This window comes from Doryrhamphus excisus, linkage group LG14 (genome assembly GCF_037039965.1).
Source record: "Doryrhamphus excisus strain RoL-2023G ecotype Guam linkage group LG14, RoL_Dexc_Guam_v1.1, whole genome shotgun sequence".
NCBI classification, from domain to species: domain Eukaryota; kingdom Metazoa; phylum Chordata; class Actinopteri; order Syngnathiformes; family Syngnathidae; genus Doryrhamphus; species Doryrhamphus excisus.
The window spans coordinates 4,264,251-4,282,118 of NC_136370.1; the positions used below are offsets into that span (position 1 = coordinate 4,264,251).

The window sequence follows — 17,868 nt, forward strand, 5'->3', positions numbered from 1 at the left end:
ATAAAATACATAAAATTGTTTTGTTTTTTTATCACAAATGTTATGCAAGGCCACACTGGCATACTTTATTGTCAAAGGACGCACAATGACACAAAGTCAAACAACCATTGGATGGTAATTTTCTCTTTTGTAACAACATCAAACAGAAGAGTTGAAAGACATATTAAACACATGAAATACACATATCATAGACCCGTGTGGGTGTACCTAATGTTGTGACCAGTAGATTTACCAGATTTACAAAAAGAGGAAGTGGTTTCTTTAAATTCACAACAGTCCTCGTTCCACAGTCGTCGAGTGCTTTCACAAACACTTGAGGACGTAAAAGTTACAAGAAGTCCCCCGGGGACAGCTGCACAGCGTGCCGATACGTGCACCTTTCCGCACAGCGCACGGCTCCCCCGCATCGCACTGAAATTATACCAAGAAATGGAAGACACAAATGAATACAAATAAGTGGGACAACAATGTATACATAAAATACATTTTACATTTTGTAAAAAGGCTCACATAGAGGAATATTGGAGGAAATATACCAAAATGTTGGAAAAATAAAAAAAGAAACAAAAGAAGCTATATTGAAGGTAACACTGAAAACAACTACATCAAAAATTTAATTAATTTTGTAATTGTGCACCAAGAAAAAACAAAATACATTAACAAATACAATTCCATTGTTAATTTAACATAAAAATGTAATTTCATTGTAAGTTTTTATTAGACATTAATATTTTCTTTTGTTGACTTTTGCACCAAATTCGAAAGACAAGACAAGACACCATCTGAATAAAAAAATAAAATAACTAATTGCATTATCAGTGAATTTAAATGATAGAAGCGATGTAGATGAAGAAACAAATAATATAATAAGATTACTATTAAATGAAAAAAGATAATATAGGAGCCTATTCCAGCTGTCTTCGGGTGAGAGGCGGGGTACACCCTGGACTGGTGGCCAGCCAATCACAGGGCACATATAGACAAACAACCATTCACACTCACATTCATACCTATGGACCCTCGTGAGGAAAAGCGGTAGAAAATGAATTAATGAATGAAAGATAAAATAGGAGCTGACAGGACACCAGCTGAATAAAAATAAAATAAAAAGGCCATGTTCATGAGGAATACTTACAGACGGCAGCCAGCCAAGCTTCTTCTCTGAGGGAATCTCTTTATTCCTCAGCTTCTCCAGGACTTCTTGTAAAGCATCAATCTGCATTCAAAATGTATATCAATATATGATCAAACACACTCATATCCCACTTTCATCTCACCAGATCTTTCTCCTGTTGTCTTTTCAGTGTGAAATCCACCGAGCGTGCCTCCATGGAGGCGTCCTCGGCCCGAGCCAGCCACAGGAAGTCGGTGCAGCAGCAGGCTGCAACGGCAGCAGCAAGAAGGAGGGCTCTGGTGCTGACCATGGTGCTGTTGTTGGGAAAGAAGACGTATTTGTGAAGGTTTCCTGGAGCATATTTCATCTTTATAGGGGCTTCTGACATCATCGGCATCTGAAATATTGATGGAGACGGTGACCTGGGCCACCCCGATCATCACCTTTAGATGGTACATTGTGTCCATTGGATGTATTTGATGAATAAATGGATGGGTGAGTCATTGTGACCACAGCCAATATGTCTTTTCATACGTCCTGACGTTTGCTGTCCATCCTGCATGTCCAATAGGACAAATAAAGCCGGTAGCTGCCTGGTTAACCTGCATTGACACCAATCTGTAATCACCATACAATTTCCGCTTGCTGGAATAACTGAAAAGCAGTAACGTCTATATAACATGACATCACCACCATTACCTATTATAGCTTTATATCATAATATGGAGCTATATTTTAAAAATATCCATTATTAGTGCAGGATTAAAACTGAACAGGTGTTATAGTACCAAAACATGAGGTACACTTTCACAGTATAATGACGTTCAATACAAAAGCTGTATAAGAAAATCATTTTATGCAATTCAAATGGAAACAAAAATAAAATAATCCAAACAAAATCATGCAGTGTTATATAAAATGATTATTTTATCTAATGCGTGTCTTTGAAAGGCAGATGTTTAGATACTTAGATATATTCTTTAATATTTAATCCAACTTTAAAAATCAACCATGAATACGTCGTTCACTACCAGTCTATTTTGTTATTGTATAACTCCATTCGTCCACACGAGGGCGGCGTTTTCTTTTCGGAGCATTTAAACACGCCGATCAAGAGTCAAACCGGAAGTGTACTGTTCGGTTAGCCTGCTAGCAGGGAACAGTCGTCGTAGTCTTCACTTTAGGTGTTCGGCAAGTGCAAGAATGTCCGAAAGAAAAGTATTAAATGTAAGTATAGAGCCAAAAGATCCATTTGTTAGAAGTAGCTGTGAGTGAAGTGGGGGGGCGGGGACTACAGAATAAGCTAGGTTACTTTTAACTATGTAAGCCAGGATTGCTCGTGTACACTCATAAGAATACAACAAATGTATTGTTGTATATAGAGTTTATTCACACGTGCTCTCTTTACTTTCTCTTTACAGAAATACTACCCCCCGGACTTTGATCCGGCCAAAATCCCCAAACTTAAGCTCCCTAAAGATCGACAATATGTGGTCAGATTGATGGCCCCCTTCAATATGAGGTCAGTGAACGTCTGTGCTGGAAATCGATTGAGAACATTAGTAAGAGTTTTTTGTTCTGTTGCAGGTGCAAAACATGTGGCGAGTACATCTACAAAGGAAAGAAGTTTAACGCTCGTAAAGAAACCGTCCAGAATGAACTCTACATGGGACTCCCCATCTTCCGTTTCTACATCAAATGCACTCGCTGTCTGGCTGAGATTACATTTAAGGTGATGTTTTACTTGAAATCTGTGCAGAGTGATGTTGCAAATGCTGAAAGTGTCAACTTTAAAACTCTTTATAGACTGATCCAGAGAACACGGACTACGCCATGGAACATGGTGCTACCCGAAACTTTCAGGCAGAGAAACTCATTGAGGAAGAGGAGAAGAGGGTCCAAGAAGAGCGGGAAGAGGAGGAGCTGAACAACCCCATGAAGGTAAACAACCAGCATCACAAGCTGAGGGGGAGAGAGTCTTGATGGTTTCTGGCTCTCCTACCAGGTGTTGGAGAACCGCACGCGGGATTCCAAGATGGAGATGGAGGTGTTGGAAAACCTCCAGGAGCTGAAGGATCTCAACCAGAGGCAGGCTCAGGTGGACTTTGAAAGCATGCTCGGCCAGTACAGAGAGATGGAGAAGAGAGAGAGGGAGCGGGAGAAAGAAGAAGATGAGCGGGAAACCAAGTGAGTGAGGATGTTGGTTGTTTTCTGGGGTTTTTTTTGCTGACGGAGTGTTCCACAGAGACATGTTGGACCGAGTCCTCGTCAAAAGACTGCGAGACTCTGACTCTGACAGTGAAGAGGAGAACAGCAGCAGCAATGTGGAATCCAAGAAGTCCAGCAGTGATAAACCTACAGACATCCTAACAGCGGACAAACCCACTGAAACACAAGTATGTATGACCACTGACCTGCTGTACTCATTCTCTCGCTGTGTCTTCCAGCACAAGACGTGTGCTCCAGTTCTCAGATAAAAAAATGCTCAAGGCAAACAAGCACCTTGTTGAGTCTTTGTAGTGAAATTGAGATCTACGTATCCACTCTTTCATCTGTGAATGACGCTGGGACTAGGACTGTTGTTTGCTAAATACAAGGATGAAGAGTCTTGAACCAGTCATGATGTGCTATATACGTATATATATATATATCACTATATGGACAGTTACTATGGTACATATAATGTCATTGTATGGTCATATCACCTCGTACTTCAGCGCGGGACAAAAAATTACAACATTTTAAAATTAAAAAAAAAAAACCTTGTATTAAGTAACTTGTATTATGGAAAGCAGGAAGTGAACAAATGTAACAGTTACTGATTGTAAAAGTACCAGATGGAGGGGTAGGATTTAATAAGCTTTGCTTCTTCCTACTCCTTTTGGAAATGTGGAACTGTGAACTGATTATGTGATGCACTCAATTGTAATCTGATGCATGTTCAAATGAAATAAAACAATTACCATTTTTTGTGAGGGCTATACCATCAAAGTAGGTATTTGCTGTGAAGTCCGTTGTTAGCTAGCTCATATTAATGTGTGTTCTCGTGCTAGCATGCAGAGAAAAGGGAAAGATGTGTTGATGTTTCACATAGGATTGTGAATGATGGTCAAAATAAAAAAAAAAGTGCAGTTCCCCTTTAAAATTTCCTTTTAATGCATAACCTTCTTCATGCAACAAGGCAAGATGCCTTTTCACTTCCTGGTTGTTGCAGAGCATGTATTTAAATGGCAAAGAATGCAGGCCAAGCGCTTATAAAAAGCCACCTGTTCCTGTTGTGCGTTTCAGTAGAGTTGCATCATACGTTTTTTGTGCCTTTTGTTCAAAGAAACAAAGAAAGTAAAAGATGGAGACAGTTTTGAATGAGTCCTCTTTATAAAATATAGTAGTGTACTTTTTGTGAAATCGACTCGTAATGAGTCAAGCGTTCCTGCATTCTTTCTCATCGCCATAATAGGGCGACTCCACTGTTGGTGAAAATGAGCTTTCATTTCACCTACAGTATCATGTTGTGTCATAGAATACAACAAAATTGTAATTAAGTTTCTTTTTGCTTGATGTTTGCAGACGACTTGTGCGAAGAGAGCCAAGGTGGAGAGCTGGGAGAGGAGCGTGGGCACACTGGGTGGTAAGGGCTCACTTGGATCCCTTGTAGTACGCAAGAAACAAGCGGTCAACATCACCACCAAGCCAGTGCAGAAGTCAGTCACAGGTATGTCATCATCAGGTAACCATAGATTTAGATGTACACTTAGATTTAGATTAAGACTTATTGGACATTATACAACACGTCTCTCTTGCTCTCTCACCTTTCGACAAGATTCAAAGACGTCGGTTGCCAGCACCAAAGCTCCTCCCATCGCAATGCAAAACGGATCGTCCTCTCTCGGCTTGCTGGGCGCTTATTCAGACAGCGAGAGCAACGACAGCGAATGAGGATTAAACTGCCGTCCGGTGGAGTCAATGACAGAACGATGTGCTATTTTGTACAAATAAAGTAAAAGCGTGTCATTACATAAATATATTTTAGTCCTTACTGTGTTGACCTTTTGTGCATGCAGAATATTTCATTCAAACTAAGGCTAGAGCTTTAGGCCAGAATTATTTTTTTTATCCCCACAATTTAATTTTTGTATCAACCACCAAGCATACATTTTTGTTTGTATTCATATTAAATTCTCCCTAAAATGTTTTTGTACTGATTATATATGTATATACAGGTAAGGGCCAGAAAATTAGAATATTTTCATAAACTTGATTTATTTCAGTCATTGTGTTCAAAAGGTATAACTTTTACATTATATTTAATCATTGCACACAGACTGATGCATTTCAAATGTTTATTTCTTTAATTTTGATGATTATAGGTGGCAACAAATGAAAATCTGAAATTCCGTGGGTCAGAAAATTAGAATATTACCTAAGGCCAATACAAAAAAGGATTTTTAGAAATGTTGGCCAACTGAAAAGTATGAACGTGAAAAATATGAGAATGTACAGTACTCAATACTTGGTTGGAGCTCCTTTTGCCTCAATGACTGCATTAATGCGGCGTGGCATGGAGTCGATCAGTTTCTGGCACTGCTCAGGTGTTATGAGAGCCCAGGTTGCTTTGATAGTGGCCTTCAGCTCTTCTGCATTTTTGGGTCTGGCATTCTGCATCTTCCTCTTAACAATACCCCACAGATTTTTGATGGGGCTAAGGTCAGGCGAGTTGGCTGGCCAATTGAGAACAGAAATATCATGGTCCTTAAACCAGGCACTGGTAGATTTGGCGCTGTGTGCAGGCGCCAAGTCCTGTTGGAACGTAAAATCCCCATCTCCATAAAGCAGGTCAGCAGCAGGAAGCATGAAGTGCTCTAAAACTTGCTGGTAGACGGCTGCGTTGACCTTGGATCTCAGGAAACAGAGTGGACCGACACCAGCAGATGACATGGCACCCCAAACCATCCTGTGCCTCTCCTCTCTTCCTCCAGACTCTGGGACCTCGTCAGTGATGGTTTGGGGTGCCATGTCATCTGCTGGTGTCGGTCCACTCTGTTTCCTGAGATCCAAGGTCAACGCAGCCGTCTACCAGCAAGTTTTAGAGTTTTGAACACAATGACTGAAATAAATCAAGTTTATGAAAATATTCTAATTTTCTGGCCCTTACCTGTATGTGTTTATATATGTGTATATGCATGTGTGTGTATATATGTATATACGTGTGTGTGTGTGTATATATATATATATATATATATACAAGTGTATGTATGTATATACATATATATATATATATATATATATATATATATATATACACATACATACAAGTGTATGTATGTATATACATATGTATATGTATGTAGTGTATTTATTATTTATATAGTATATGTGTGTGTATATATATTTATATGAAATAATTAGAAATAATGAAATAATTTCAATGGTTTAAAAGGTTTGCAATTAAAAGTAGAACAAATGTAAATTTTATAAATTACTTTTACAAGCATGACCTTTTTGAGACTTAATTTTTATTTGTATTACAGGGAATGTAAAAATACTGTAAAAAATTGTATTGATTGGGTTTGACATTGTTAAAATGATTTGCAGTAAAAAAAATGACAAGCTGGACAATTTGGGATAAAAATTAAATATGTTTATATTAAATGTATTTAAAAAATTATTTTTCTTTGATAATACAAAATGAAACGATTTGCAGTTGCAAAACTAGTGGGAAATTGTTACATATTTATGACACTTTTACATGCGGGGCCGTTTTGCGACTGAGGGTAACAAGTGTAACACCTTCCATACCAATTTGCAAACTGTTACGTAGAATCCCCTGCACACGCTCGTTTGGTAAACTTTAGTGAGAGAAAACGCAAAATATTACAAAAACGTAACTGCATCAACCCCAGAAACATAATAGAAATGCATAAAAGAATTATATTAAATTGGTTAATTAGATTCATTGGTCCGGTATTTCTTTAAATAGAGTACAAAATAAGAGACAGAGGTGGTTCTATAAAAGTCGGCCCATATAGGAAAAAAACACCATGCCGCTCCTCCCCTTTAAACCAGCAGTTGTATGTTGTCTAATCGCCGTCCACTACTGTGGCCTGCCAGCCAGCTAGGCTAGCAGTCAGGCCTACGAGCTGCCAGATATTGCCTTGCAAACAATGGTACATTTCTGACTTAAAAGTTCATTTAAAGACGATAGATGTTGAAAAAATGTGGATTTAAGATAAGCGGAGAGCCATCAATGTGAAGAAAGAGGGTGAGTATTCAAAGAAAGTAAACTCGTCCACGACGCTACGCAGCTGGCTACCTTAGCTTAGTTTAGCAGACAGCTAATTGTTAAATGTGCTATTCTCAGTTAACTTGGTGTTGATTCATGCGTCAGTCAATTGTATTTCCAGCATTTTAAGAATGAATTGTTTCTTCCGTATCCACATGTAATAAACAATGTAAATGTAAAGCCTAATAAGCTCATGCTGAAATGTGCTCATTGGAGCTAGCAGGCTAACACGCTGGACCCTCAGTTTCGGTTTCGATTAGGACTACAAATTTGTTGACGAAGAGTATTCTGATGTGGTTGTTGTGTAGTCTAAATGCATGTATAATGTGACCGTGAATACAAGAGTTGTATAAACTACCTGGTACCACATTGGTAATTAACATATATTCCACTATGTTGCCAGATCCATGGCAAAGTGGCTGAAGGACTACCTGAACTTTGGCAACCGGCGTGATCCCCCGCAGCCCCCGAGGCCCGACTACAGCGAGAGCGAGATCCTGCGAGCCTACCGAGCCCAGAAGGAGCTGGACTTCGAGGACCCGTACCAGTGCTCAGACAGGGAGCAGCAGAATGGCGGTTACGACGGTGCCAAAGTGAGCCTACCCCTGTTCCCTGCCTTTGATTCCACCTTGTCTAATGGTCCCGAGGTACGGCATTCATTTTTTACAGTGTGGCTTTTAAGTGACCGGTGCTTCTGCTGTTTTCATCCAGAATTCTGGTTCATTCAATGTCGTATATCCTCAAATGGTGGCTTTTCCCCCCAGTGGTCAATGAAAATACCTTTTTTTTTTTTTACAATATTGTCACAACCGACTGGCAAAGTCTCAAAGATCGACAATAGTCGCCAACGATGGGTTGGTGACTAGGGATCGACCGATATGTTTTTTTCGGGCTGATACCGATTTTTTCCCATCACCCTTAGCCGATGGCCGATATTTGTGGCCGATACTACTTTTGCTTCCTCAATTTACATGAAAAAATGACAATGATAACAAATATTACAGGTCCATTACAATACCATGGGACTGAATTGACAATGTTGACATTAGCCTCCAACTACATCAATTCTATAGCTCCCTAATTACAACAGTAGGCACTTTTAAAGACGAAGCATTCAGCAGCATTCCTGGTTTTCAGACCCACAAACTAAACTATATTTTCAAGCACGTATATTGCATGCACTTCATATTTCCTATTTCAAAGCAGGTGGCAATATTTCAACTAAGTTTAACTGTTAGAGGCTAATTAAAAGTTGAAAGCGTACGCTTGTTGTGATTCACCACTTTTGCAGTGTGGGAGGGGTACCATGTGTGCTGCAGGGTCCTTCGGCAACACAAAGCTGCCCGACGGATGCCTGTCTGTAAATCATGCGGCGGAAAAATACAGTGAAGAAAATAAGTATTTGAACACCCTGCTATTTTGCTATTTCTCCCACTTAGAAATCGTGGAGGGGTCTGAAATTTTCATCGTAGGTGCATGTCCACTGTGAGAGAGATAAACTAAAAAGAAAAATCCAGAAATCACAATGCATGATTTTTTAACAATTTATTTGTGTGATACAGCTGCAAATAAGTATTTGAACACCTGAGAAAATGAATGTTAATATTTGGTACAGTAGCCTTTGTTTGCTATTACAGAGGTCAAACGTTTCCTGTAGTTTTTCACCAGGTTTGCACACACTGCAGGAGGGATCTTGGCCCACTCCTCCACACAGATCTTCTCTAGATCAGTCAGGTTTCTGGACTGTCGCTGAGAAACACGGAGTTTGAGCTCCCTCCAAAGATTTTCGATTGGGTTCAGGTCTGGAGACTGGCTGGGCCATGCTAGAACCTTGATATGCTTCTTACGGAGCCACTCCTTGGTTTTCCTGGCTGTGTGCTTCGGGTCGTTGTCGTGTTGGAAGACCCAGCCACGACCCATCTTCAATGCTCTGACAGAGGGAAGGAGGTTGTTCCCCAAAATCTCACAATACACGGCCCCAGTCATCCTCTCTTTAATGCAGTGCACTCGTCCTGTCCCATGTGCAGAAAAACACCCCCAAAGCATGATGCTACCACCCCCATGCTTCACAGTAGGGATGGTGTTCTTCGGATTGTACTCTTCATTCTTCTTCCTCCAAACACGCTTATTGGAATTATGACCAAAAAGTTCTATTTTGGTCTCATCTGACCATAAAACTTTCTCCCATGACTCCTCTGTATCATCCAAATGGTCATATGCAAACTTAAGACGGGCCTTGACATGTGCTGGTTTAAGCAGGGGAACCTTTCGTGCCATGCATGATTTCACATCATGACGTCTTAGTGTATTACCTACAGTAACCTTGGAAACGGTGGTCCCAGCTCTTTTCAGGTCATTGACCAAGTCCTGTCGTGTAGTTCTGGGCTGATTCCTCACCTTTCTTAGAATCATTGAGACCCCACGAGGTGATATCTTGCATGGGGCTCCACTCCGATTGAGATTGACCGCCATGTTTAGCTTCTTCCATTTTCTAATGATAGCTCCAACAGTGGACCTTTTTTCACCAAGCTGCTTGGTAATTGCTCCGTAGCCCTTTCCAGCCTTGTGGAGGTGTACAATTTTGTCTCTGGTGTCTTTGGACAGCTCTTTGGTCTTCGCCATGTTACAAGTTAAAGTCTTACTGATTGTATGGGGTGGACAGGTGTCTTTATGCAGCTAACGACCTCAAACAGGTGCATCTGATTCAGGATGATACATGGAGTGCAGGTGGACTTCTAATGGGCAGACTAACAGGTCTTTCAGGGTCAGAATTCTAGATGATACACAGGTGTTCAAATACTTATTTGCAGCTGTATCACACAAATAAATTGTTAAAAAATCATGCATTGTGATTTCTGGATTTTTCTTTTTAGTTTATCTCTCTCACAGTGGACATGCACCTACGATGAAAATTTCAGACCCCTCCATGATTTCTAAGTGGGAGAAATAGCAAAATAGCAGGGTGTTCAAATACTTATTTTCTTCACTGTACATCGGCAAACCCACGCGAGTATAAGTAAAGAACGCAAATATCGTCCTTATTGGTGACCCCTGATATAAAGTTGAATAATCAAATTTTAATTTACTTTAAGTCACATTTTTATGAATTCAGGCATTTTCTATGCCTCATAAGGGTGGCAGGGTTATGCTGGAGCCTATCCCAGCTGACTTAGAGCGAGAGTTGGAGTTCACCCTGAACTGGTCGCCGACCAATTGCAGGGCATTTACATTTGTAATGTACTGTTAATAATGCATAATAGTGTATTATTTATTTGAATATGCATACAGTCGATATTACTTGGTTCTAGACCCAACCGTGATAGGTGAAGTCCCTCAGAGTAGGATACTTTATCTATAAAACAAATATTTTTATACTCGGCTCATAAAAATCTGGTTTGATTTTCTAAAGACAGTTTTAACACTATTTGAGCACTCGGGACATGAAATAACAACCCTACAGTCACCTTTACACTCCTGTTACACAATATAGAATAATAATAATAATAATTAAAAATCTACTTAGATGTGCATAATTTTTGACGGATAGGCCATATTTTACCACAAACGGCATGATTTATTAATATATTGTTTAAAAAGAGTGATAAAGGGAAGCTGCAAAATTTGAACAGCAATGGAGACAAGGGATGACTTTTGAAATATTTCATCATCAACTATAAAGATTTTCAAATAAAGTTAACGTCTCTAATGAAATCCGCCTGGAACTTGCTGCAATTTACTGAATATACACCCTCCCCCAGCCATTACTGCGAAAATGTGTTAAATGGCATGTTGGCTTCTTATCTTTGCAAATATGTGGATATTGAGATGGGAGGGATTGATAACTTGTTAATAAAATGAAAGTGTATCTGTGCAGGTCAAAGTGCTGTCCCCCAAGCACCGACTAATTAAAGTGGACTCCCAGGAGTTTGGCCACTGCAAGAGTCCCCTGAGTCCTGTCCCTGTTCAAGAGGAGCCTGTAAGAATGATTTCAAATCCATTTTCCAAAAAATGCAAAAATATGTCTCTCCTTGTCTCCAAGGTGCTGCCCTCCGCCCCAGTAGCGCCAGACGCAGACACAAACTACTCTGACCCGTTCGACGTGCGCCCAGACCCACGGACCCGGCCCAGCTGGGTACCCAAAGCCTCCCCATCGGACTGTTGCAGCTACATGGAGCCATTTGAGGCTCAGCAAATTATTTCAGGTGAATTAGCAGGTTTGAGGGAAACTAGTTAAGAGACCATGGAGGTTGTTCAATGATAAGAAGCGTTATTTGAAGCGTTCACATTTAGAATTAGGAACATGAGGTGTGATGTCATGTCTGGGTTTTCCTGTGCAGAAATGCAACGTAACAAGTGTACCAGTGGGAGCGTCGGCCAGCTTTATGACAACCCATACGAGGAGCGAACCCGTCAACAGGCCCGCGTCGCACCAACGGCGCCGCAACAGCATGCCACACACAGGCTTGACGCTGGGCTTTCCCCCGTCAGGGAGAGCAGGCTGCCCCAAAATGACGAGCGGCCCGCCGACGAATACGACCAGCCGTGGGAATGGAAGAAGGATAACATCTCCAAAGCTCTCGCAGGTACTTTTTAAATCATCCCTCTTTGAAACGCGGGCCTCAAAGGCGAGTGCAAACCCGCTGCTTCTCTCTGATAGTTCAGTTCGAGGGTACAGAGAGGGAGCGTTCACGCGTGCAGCCGGAGCACAGCAGACTCGCTAAGAGCGGCGGCTCGACCACATCGGTGGACTCCAACAGTCTGCGCCTGGCCTGTGACGCCCTCCCCCTCCTGGGAGAGAGAGTAGACCCCTTTGTGCCGCTAGAAAGACAAGTGTGAGTAGCAGGAATAGCACAGTCTGGATTACACTTGTTTTCTTTACTCGGACATAATGGCTGCAAAATATTTGGCCACAAGATCATCATCATTTCAACAGACAAAAGTTGCAGACAAAGATGACCTGAAATGGCTCCCTAAGCCGAGAAAAGTGATGCAAATGAATCCAAAGGGGCCCCAGTCAATAGATAAATAATTTTGCTATATAATAATGCTACAAATTGTATTTAGATCATTATGAGGCAGAGGAATAGACTGTATGGGTTATTCACTAGGGGTGTGAATCTCAGCACTGCCAGCGATACCATGCTTTAACGATATATGGAATTTTCTGGCGATACGATAATCATTTAGTTCAAATCAATGCAATCCGATATGATATGGTGCAATTTGTTGCGATATGATGCAATTCAACATGAAGCAAATAAGCAAAGGGAAAAACTGGAATTCAGGATTTGGCTTTATTGCTTCTAGGCACTTGGCAGTAAATTCAACTAAAGTGCTGTTTGTCTTTTTTTTTTTTTACTATGCACCATTTCTTGATCATTCCTTTTGCCATCTTTAAATGGCAATGACTTTTCAAAAACAACTTTCCTCAGACTTTCACATTGGCTATGGTTAAATATAGAAACTTCCTTGCTGCTGCTTGTGTGCGAACGTCCATTTTGTTACTAGTAGTTGTATGTGACTCACGCCTTCTGTCCGTATTCAATACAAAACGCCAAATAATGATGGTGCATTCATGGCACCTGGGGAACAGCATATGGAGCGAAGTTGAACATTAATAAAACGGCGCTTGCATCGGATTTTACCGATAGCCACAAACGCATCGTGATGAATCTAGATTTCATCCGTCAATTGCATTCACCCGGTGAATGAGCCGATGCACTCGCATAGCGCGCATGCGCATTGATATATCGATTATTTTCCACACCCTTGTTATTCACGATACATCCTGTTTGCATACTGGTCGTCTTCTACAGCTGGTACCATGGAGCAATGAGCCGCTCCGAGGCCGAGACTCTGCTGACTCTATGCAAGGAAAGTTCCTACCTGGTGAGGAACAGCCAGACCTGCCGCAATGACTACTCTCTGTCACTCAGGTACACACGACTTTGTGGTCGATTTAATGCTTATTTATATCTACACCATCATTGCTTCTGTGATGTCCTGTGTGCTCTGATTGTGCTTGGTTGGCTTCCCAGGAGCTGCAAGGGTTTCATGCACATGAAGTTCACTCGCTCCGCTGACGGATGCTTCATTCTGGGGGAGAACAGTCCGCCCTTCCCCACCATCCCGGAGGTTATCCACTACTACACCACACACAAGCTGCCCATCCGAGGGGCCGAACACATGTCCCTGCTGTACCCCGTCATCGTGCAGACGCTCTGACGTCCGTTGCTACTGAAAACACCACATTGCTCCGTATTTACTGTACCAGCTCAGCACCTCTTCCCAAAACACAGGCAGCTACAATCCATCTCAGTGCCTCCAGTCTCCTTTTCTAGTCTTTTGGACTTTTACAGCCACTACATTGTTTCTTTGGCTTTAATTAACAAGATAACTTTTTCAAGACCCAAAGTAGATCCATTATGGTGCTTCCCATCCTGTAGGTATTAGCAACCCATGTAGATGACATCTTAAAGGCACAGCTGAGGGTTTTTGAGGCCTGTGAATGTTATAAAGGATGCCTGCAGCCGCTCAGGCAAGCAGGACAGCTTTAGTAATGTATTGAGTCTTTGTGATCCTGACCTTTTTTTAAAATACAAATAGCTTTGTTCTGTTTTATAAGATTTGAAAATAAAAGTTGTTGTTTTTGAAGGAGGCCCATTTTGTCATGTTTTATGGAAGTCTTCTGTGGTTCTCTGTGTTGTTATCTCCTTCCTCCCCCACAGGTGGGCCATCTGACACCTTAGCAACCAGTAGACTACACCTGACGGACAGGTAAACACAGCTTCACTTAAGTGCAAGATGCATTCATCCTTTAAGGAATATATTAATTATAGTGTTCTCTGCATTGGAACAGGAGGACGCCATCTTCATTCTGCTGGAATAGACTTCACGCATTTTGGCAGGTTGTATTGTGAAATTACGGAATACAGTTTTGTTTTTACATTTGAAAAATTATGACACTTTCAACAGTTATTGTGAATTGTAATTGTGGGGTGGCGAAATTAAAACGTGATGAGATTTCTAAACAGAAAAATAATGGCGATAAATGAATTTGATCATTTTGTGTTGCCATGCGCATGTGTCTGTTTTCCTCGTCTCTCGTCTCCAAACAGGCAGGAAGAGAGTTCACTCTCTTCTCGCTTCATAGAACAATGGTGAACAGAGTGAGCCGTCTCCACAGTCCCCATGTGGGAATTTTAATAAGCAAATTTTGGTCATCGACACAAAAAAGCCAGTATGCCAAATGTATTCAAAAGTTGCAGCAACATATAGGCAACAAAATGAACTTGTCCACCTCAACTATATTCACCTGACAGTCAACATTAACAGACATTTAGTCAGCAAAGAAAATGCAAATAAAACTGCGCAAAATGGTGTGTGTTCACAGAAAGTCATCGCTTCAGAAATGCTGCTCTGGAATACAGTTGAAAAGCCAGCATTTCTGGAAATGCTGCAAACATTTGACAGACAGTACGGATTGCCTGTGAGAAAATACATAGCACAAACGGCAATTCCCACAACTTTACAGAGTTAAAAATGACATTGAAAGAATTACTGCATTATTAGGATATTTTATTATACGATATAACATTAGTTGTGTTTTTTCTCAAAAAATGCTGACAGTAATATTAAGGATAAACTTGTTTTGTGATACGGTTAAACTTTGTCCAGTCATATGCCCTGCAATTGACTAGCAATCAGTCCATGGTGTACCCCGCCTCTGGCCCAAGGTCAGCTGGGATAGGTTCCAGCATACCCCCAAGACCTTAGGACAGTGGCTTAGAATATGAAAGGATGATTTTAATTGTAGTAATTAAAATTTTAATTGTAGTTTTTTTCCACGCTGGCAGCCACGAGAGGGCGCACTAGGCTTGTGTGCCTCCTATCACTTCTGTACCATTTTCAATGTAAACTACTTGTGAAGACAAGTGAAAAGGAACACAAATGCCCAACCAAAAACATTTTTAAAAAGTTGGAATGAGGGCTACTTCAACATATAACACTAAATAAATTGTCTGCAGGAACTCAAAGAATTTAACTGATTATAATGACTGACATTATACTCATTGTTTTTCAGTGATTTATAACTGTAATTTACTTCAATGTTCAATTTCTCTTTACCAATGAAAAACATTCACAATAAAATCTCAACTTGAATATAAAATAGAAGCTCATCCTTCTTTTCTGTAGGCTGCTGAGGCTTTGTTTGAACAGAGTGCTGCAGCCTCTGCTGTTACCATGACAGCTCGCATCCAGCAGCTCGCTCAGCCCAAACCCAACCGACTCCAATATCCAGACCGGTATGCCTGAATGACCCCCGTGTCTGTCTCTTTATTTCTTAATCATCTCCTGTTTGTTGTCCCAAAGTCGTTCTGTTTACTGGCTGGACAAATCTCCCCCGCAGAGGACCAAACTCCCCACTGAGAGTGGTACAGCTGTCGCTTATTTAAATATACAGTATGTGTATAAAATGCAGCAGCTCTGTTATTATTTATTTTATGTTGTGTTCACAGACTTAACGTCTCGCTGGGCTGAACTGTGTGGAAGTAAAAAGTTCTACGCTCAACTCACGTAAATGAACATTTGTTTGTGTACTTTGTGCTGCATTTCAAATGAGCCTATAGTAAAAAAAAAAAAATAGATCAACTTTTCATTTCATTTATTAGGATTAGAAAGTCCACAATTTTGACTGGTGCTGTACATTTGTTAGTGTTAATATGTTTGCAACATAATCTGTACTTTAGCACCAGATTTCACCCAAATTATGTGTCGTTTTCACATGATTTAATCACTGTATTAATGGAAATGAAAGATTTGTACCAACTTCAGTAACTTTTTATAATGTCCAAAATAGTGTAAGTATCATAGGCAATTTTTACATTGAAATTGTTTTGGAAAAATAAAAATTTTTATAAATACAGTGAAATTTTGACCCTGTGTCAAGCAATATTTTACAGTATAAGAAATAAAAATCAGTACATTATTTTTTTAACAAAGTGTAATAAAAGCTGAACTACAGAGGAAAATAATAAATTTTAATACTGTTCTCTCCAGGCGTTCCCCCATGTGGAAAGTGAGTGAAGCAGCTCTCAGGGCCGTAGCGTCAGAGCGGCTGTGTCGTCTCGCCCAGCCTCGGACCCCCCCATCCGCCTGGCAGCCAGCCTTCCTTCTGCCCATCCCTGTGAGTAACGCCACCCTTGTTGAATTCCCATGAAGGAATGTAAAATTAAGGCGCCTCAAATGTGCCGTTCAGCTGAGAAGAGCAACGCAGACTGCGGTAGCCACCCCTCGGATTTGCCAGCTGGCCCGACCAAAGACCCGTCCTTTTGTTGGGAGTCATGAATTCCCACTTGGTGCCCCCAAGACGCCCAGGAAAGCTTCAGCGCACATAGAGCTTCTTGCCAGTAAGTGCACTGTTGTTCACCTTGTTAAACCAAGCCATACCAAGTGATTTTTTTGTGATATTTTCATCATAAAGCCCCCAAACGTGAACACCCTAAACACGAGGATGGGCGTCCAGTGTGCTGGCCTGTGTCCCGAGCGGCCAGAACCTGCATAGCCAGTCAGAGACTTGTGGCGCTGTCCAGTCCAAAGCAGAGGAAGGCTCTCTTTGAAGGCTTCGACCCGTACACAGTTAGCCAAGCTGCCCGCTCTGCAGACCCCTCACCTCGGATACAGCAGCTCTGTCTACCAGTGCCCCACAAGTGTAGCTCCAAGTAAGGGTGCGTTTTTGTGGTTCTTTTTGTGGTGATCATTTTAATTAATATAAAATAAATAACATTTTCTGAGGGCTGCAAGGGGGGTCGAGTGGATAGCGCGCAGACCTCACAGCTAGGAGACCCGAGTTCAATCCCACCCTCGGCCATCTCTCTGTGTGGAGTTTGCATGTTCTCCCCGTGCATGTGTGGGTTTTCTCCGGGTACTCCGATTTCCTCCCACATTCCAAATACATGCTAGGTTAATTGGTGACTCCAAATTGTCCATAGGTATGAATGTGAGTGTGAATGGTTGTTTGTCTATATGTGACCTGTGATTGGCTGGCCACCAGTCCAGGGTGTACCCCGCCTCTTGTCTGAAGACAGCTGGGATAGGCTCCAGCACCCCCGCGACCCTTGTGAGGATAAGCAGTAGAAAATGAATGAATTAATAATTTTCTGAACAATGTTAATAATAAATTTCTGTTGGTCTTCCGAGTCTCATTTTTACATGAAACATTTATTGTTGTCATAAATGTTTAAATGACCAATCATTTGGAATAGTACTTTAATATTCTTAAAGCCAAACATGTGGACTAGCATCTTCAAATCTAATTAATCAAGATAATTCTAATTTAATTTCAATGTCATCAAACAGCACCTCAAATATATTTGATATTGACATCTCACTGTTCAAGATGATCCTTTGCCTTTTAGATGTGAACAACCTTATAATTAAATCTTAATGTACTGTAACTGCACAACGTGCAATA

At 41.0% G+C, this 17,868-nt stretch overlaps 4 protein-coding genes across 7 annotated transcripts; 3 read left to right on the forward strand and 1 right to left on the reverse strand.

Annotated features, from left to right (window-relative positions):
- Positions 1-75: 75 nt before the first annotated feature.
- LOC131140419 (cocaine- and amphetamine-regulated transcript protein) lies at positions 76-3,685 on the reverse strand. 2 transcript variants are annotated; one of them, XM_058090833.2, is made up of 4 exons: positions 3,529-3,685; positions 1,278-1,511; positions 1,136-1,216; positions 76-411 (listed from the first exon to the last, which is right to left on the reverse strand). In XM_058090833.2, the coding sequence occupies exons 2-4, from the start codon at positions 1,509-1,511 to the stop codon at positions 304-306; spliced, it is 423 nt and encodes a 140-aa protein (XP_057946816.2). In that variant the 5' UTR covers positions 3,529-3,685; the 3' UTR covers positions 76-303. The 2 variants fall into 2 exon arrangements, with proteins under 2 accessions (XP_057946816.2, XP_057946815.2); XM_058090832.2 differs by having other exon boundaries at positions 1,278-1,536.
- On the forward strand, positions 2,194-5,294 carry yju2 (YJU2 splicing factor homolog). The gene is made up of 8 exons (XM_058090831.2): positions 2,194-2,341; positions 2,536-2,636; positions 2,702-2,846; positions 2,921-3,055; positions 3,120-3,301; positions 3,360-3,510; positions 4,682-4,826; positions 4,935-5,294. The coding sequence occupies exons 1-8, from the start codon at positions 2,318-2,320 to the stop codon at positions 5,048-5,050; spliced, it is 999 nt and encodes a 332-aa protein (XP_057946814.2). The 5' UTR covers positions 2,194-2,317; the 3' UTR covers positions 5,051-5,294.
- A 1,896-nt stretch (positions 5,295-7,190) lies between these two features.
- LOC131140726 (SH2 domain-containing adapter protein F-like) lies at positions 7,191-14,052 on the forward strand. Of its 3 annotated transcripts, none has more exons than XM_058091402.2 (8): positions 7,192-7,373; positions 7,798-8,041; positions 11,269-11,370; positions 11,434-11,596; positions 11,732-11,977; positions 12,052-12,226; positions 13,211-13,330; positions 13,433-14,052. In XM_058091402.2, the coding sequence occupies exons 2-8, from the start codon at positions 7,802-7,804 to the stop codon at positions 13,617-13,619; spliced, it is 1,233 nt and encodes a 410-aa protein (XP_057947385.2). In that variant the 5' UTR covers positions 7,192-7,373; positions 7,798-7,801; the 3' UTR covers positions 13,620-14,052. The 3 variants fall into 3 exon arrangements, with proteins under 3 accessions (XP_078652223.1, XP_057947385.2, XP_057947386.2); XM_058091403.2 differs by having other exon boundaries at positions 7,798-7,987; XM_078796097.1 differs by having other exon boundaries at positions 7,191-7,373; positions 11,269-11,596.
- Positions 14,052-17,267, forward strand: LOC131140701 (sperm microtubule associated protein 2). Its single transcript, XM_078796098.1, has 7 exons — positions 14,052-14,171; positions 14,254-14,302; positions 15,591-15,700; positions 15,768-15,971; positions 16,455-16,581; positions 16,654-16,804; positions 16,879-17,267. The coding sequence occupies exons 1-7, from the start codon at positions 14,065-14,067 to the stop codon at positions 17,118-17,120; spliced, it is 990 nt and encodes a 329-aa protein (XP_078652224.1). The 5' UTR covers positions 14,052-14,064; the 3' UTR covers positions 17,121-17,267.
- The last annotated feature ends 601 nt before the right edge of the window (positions 17,268-17,868 follow it).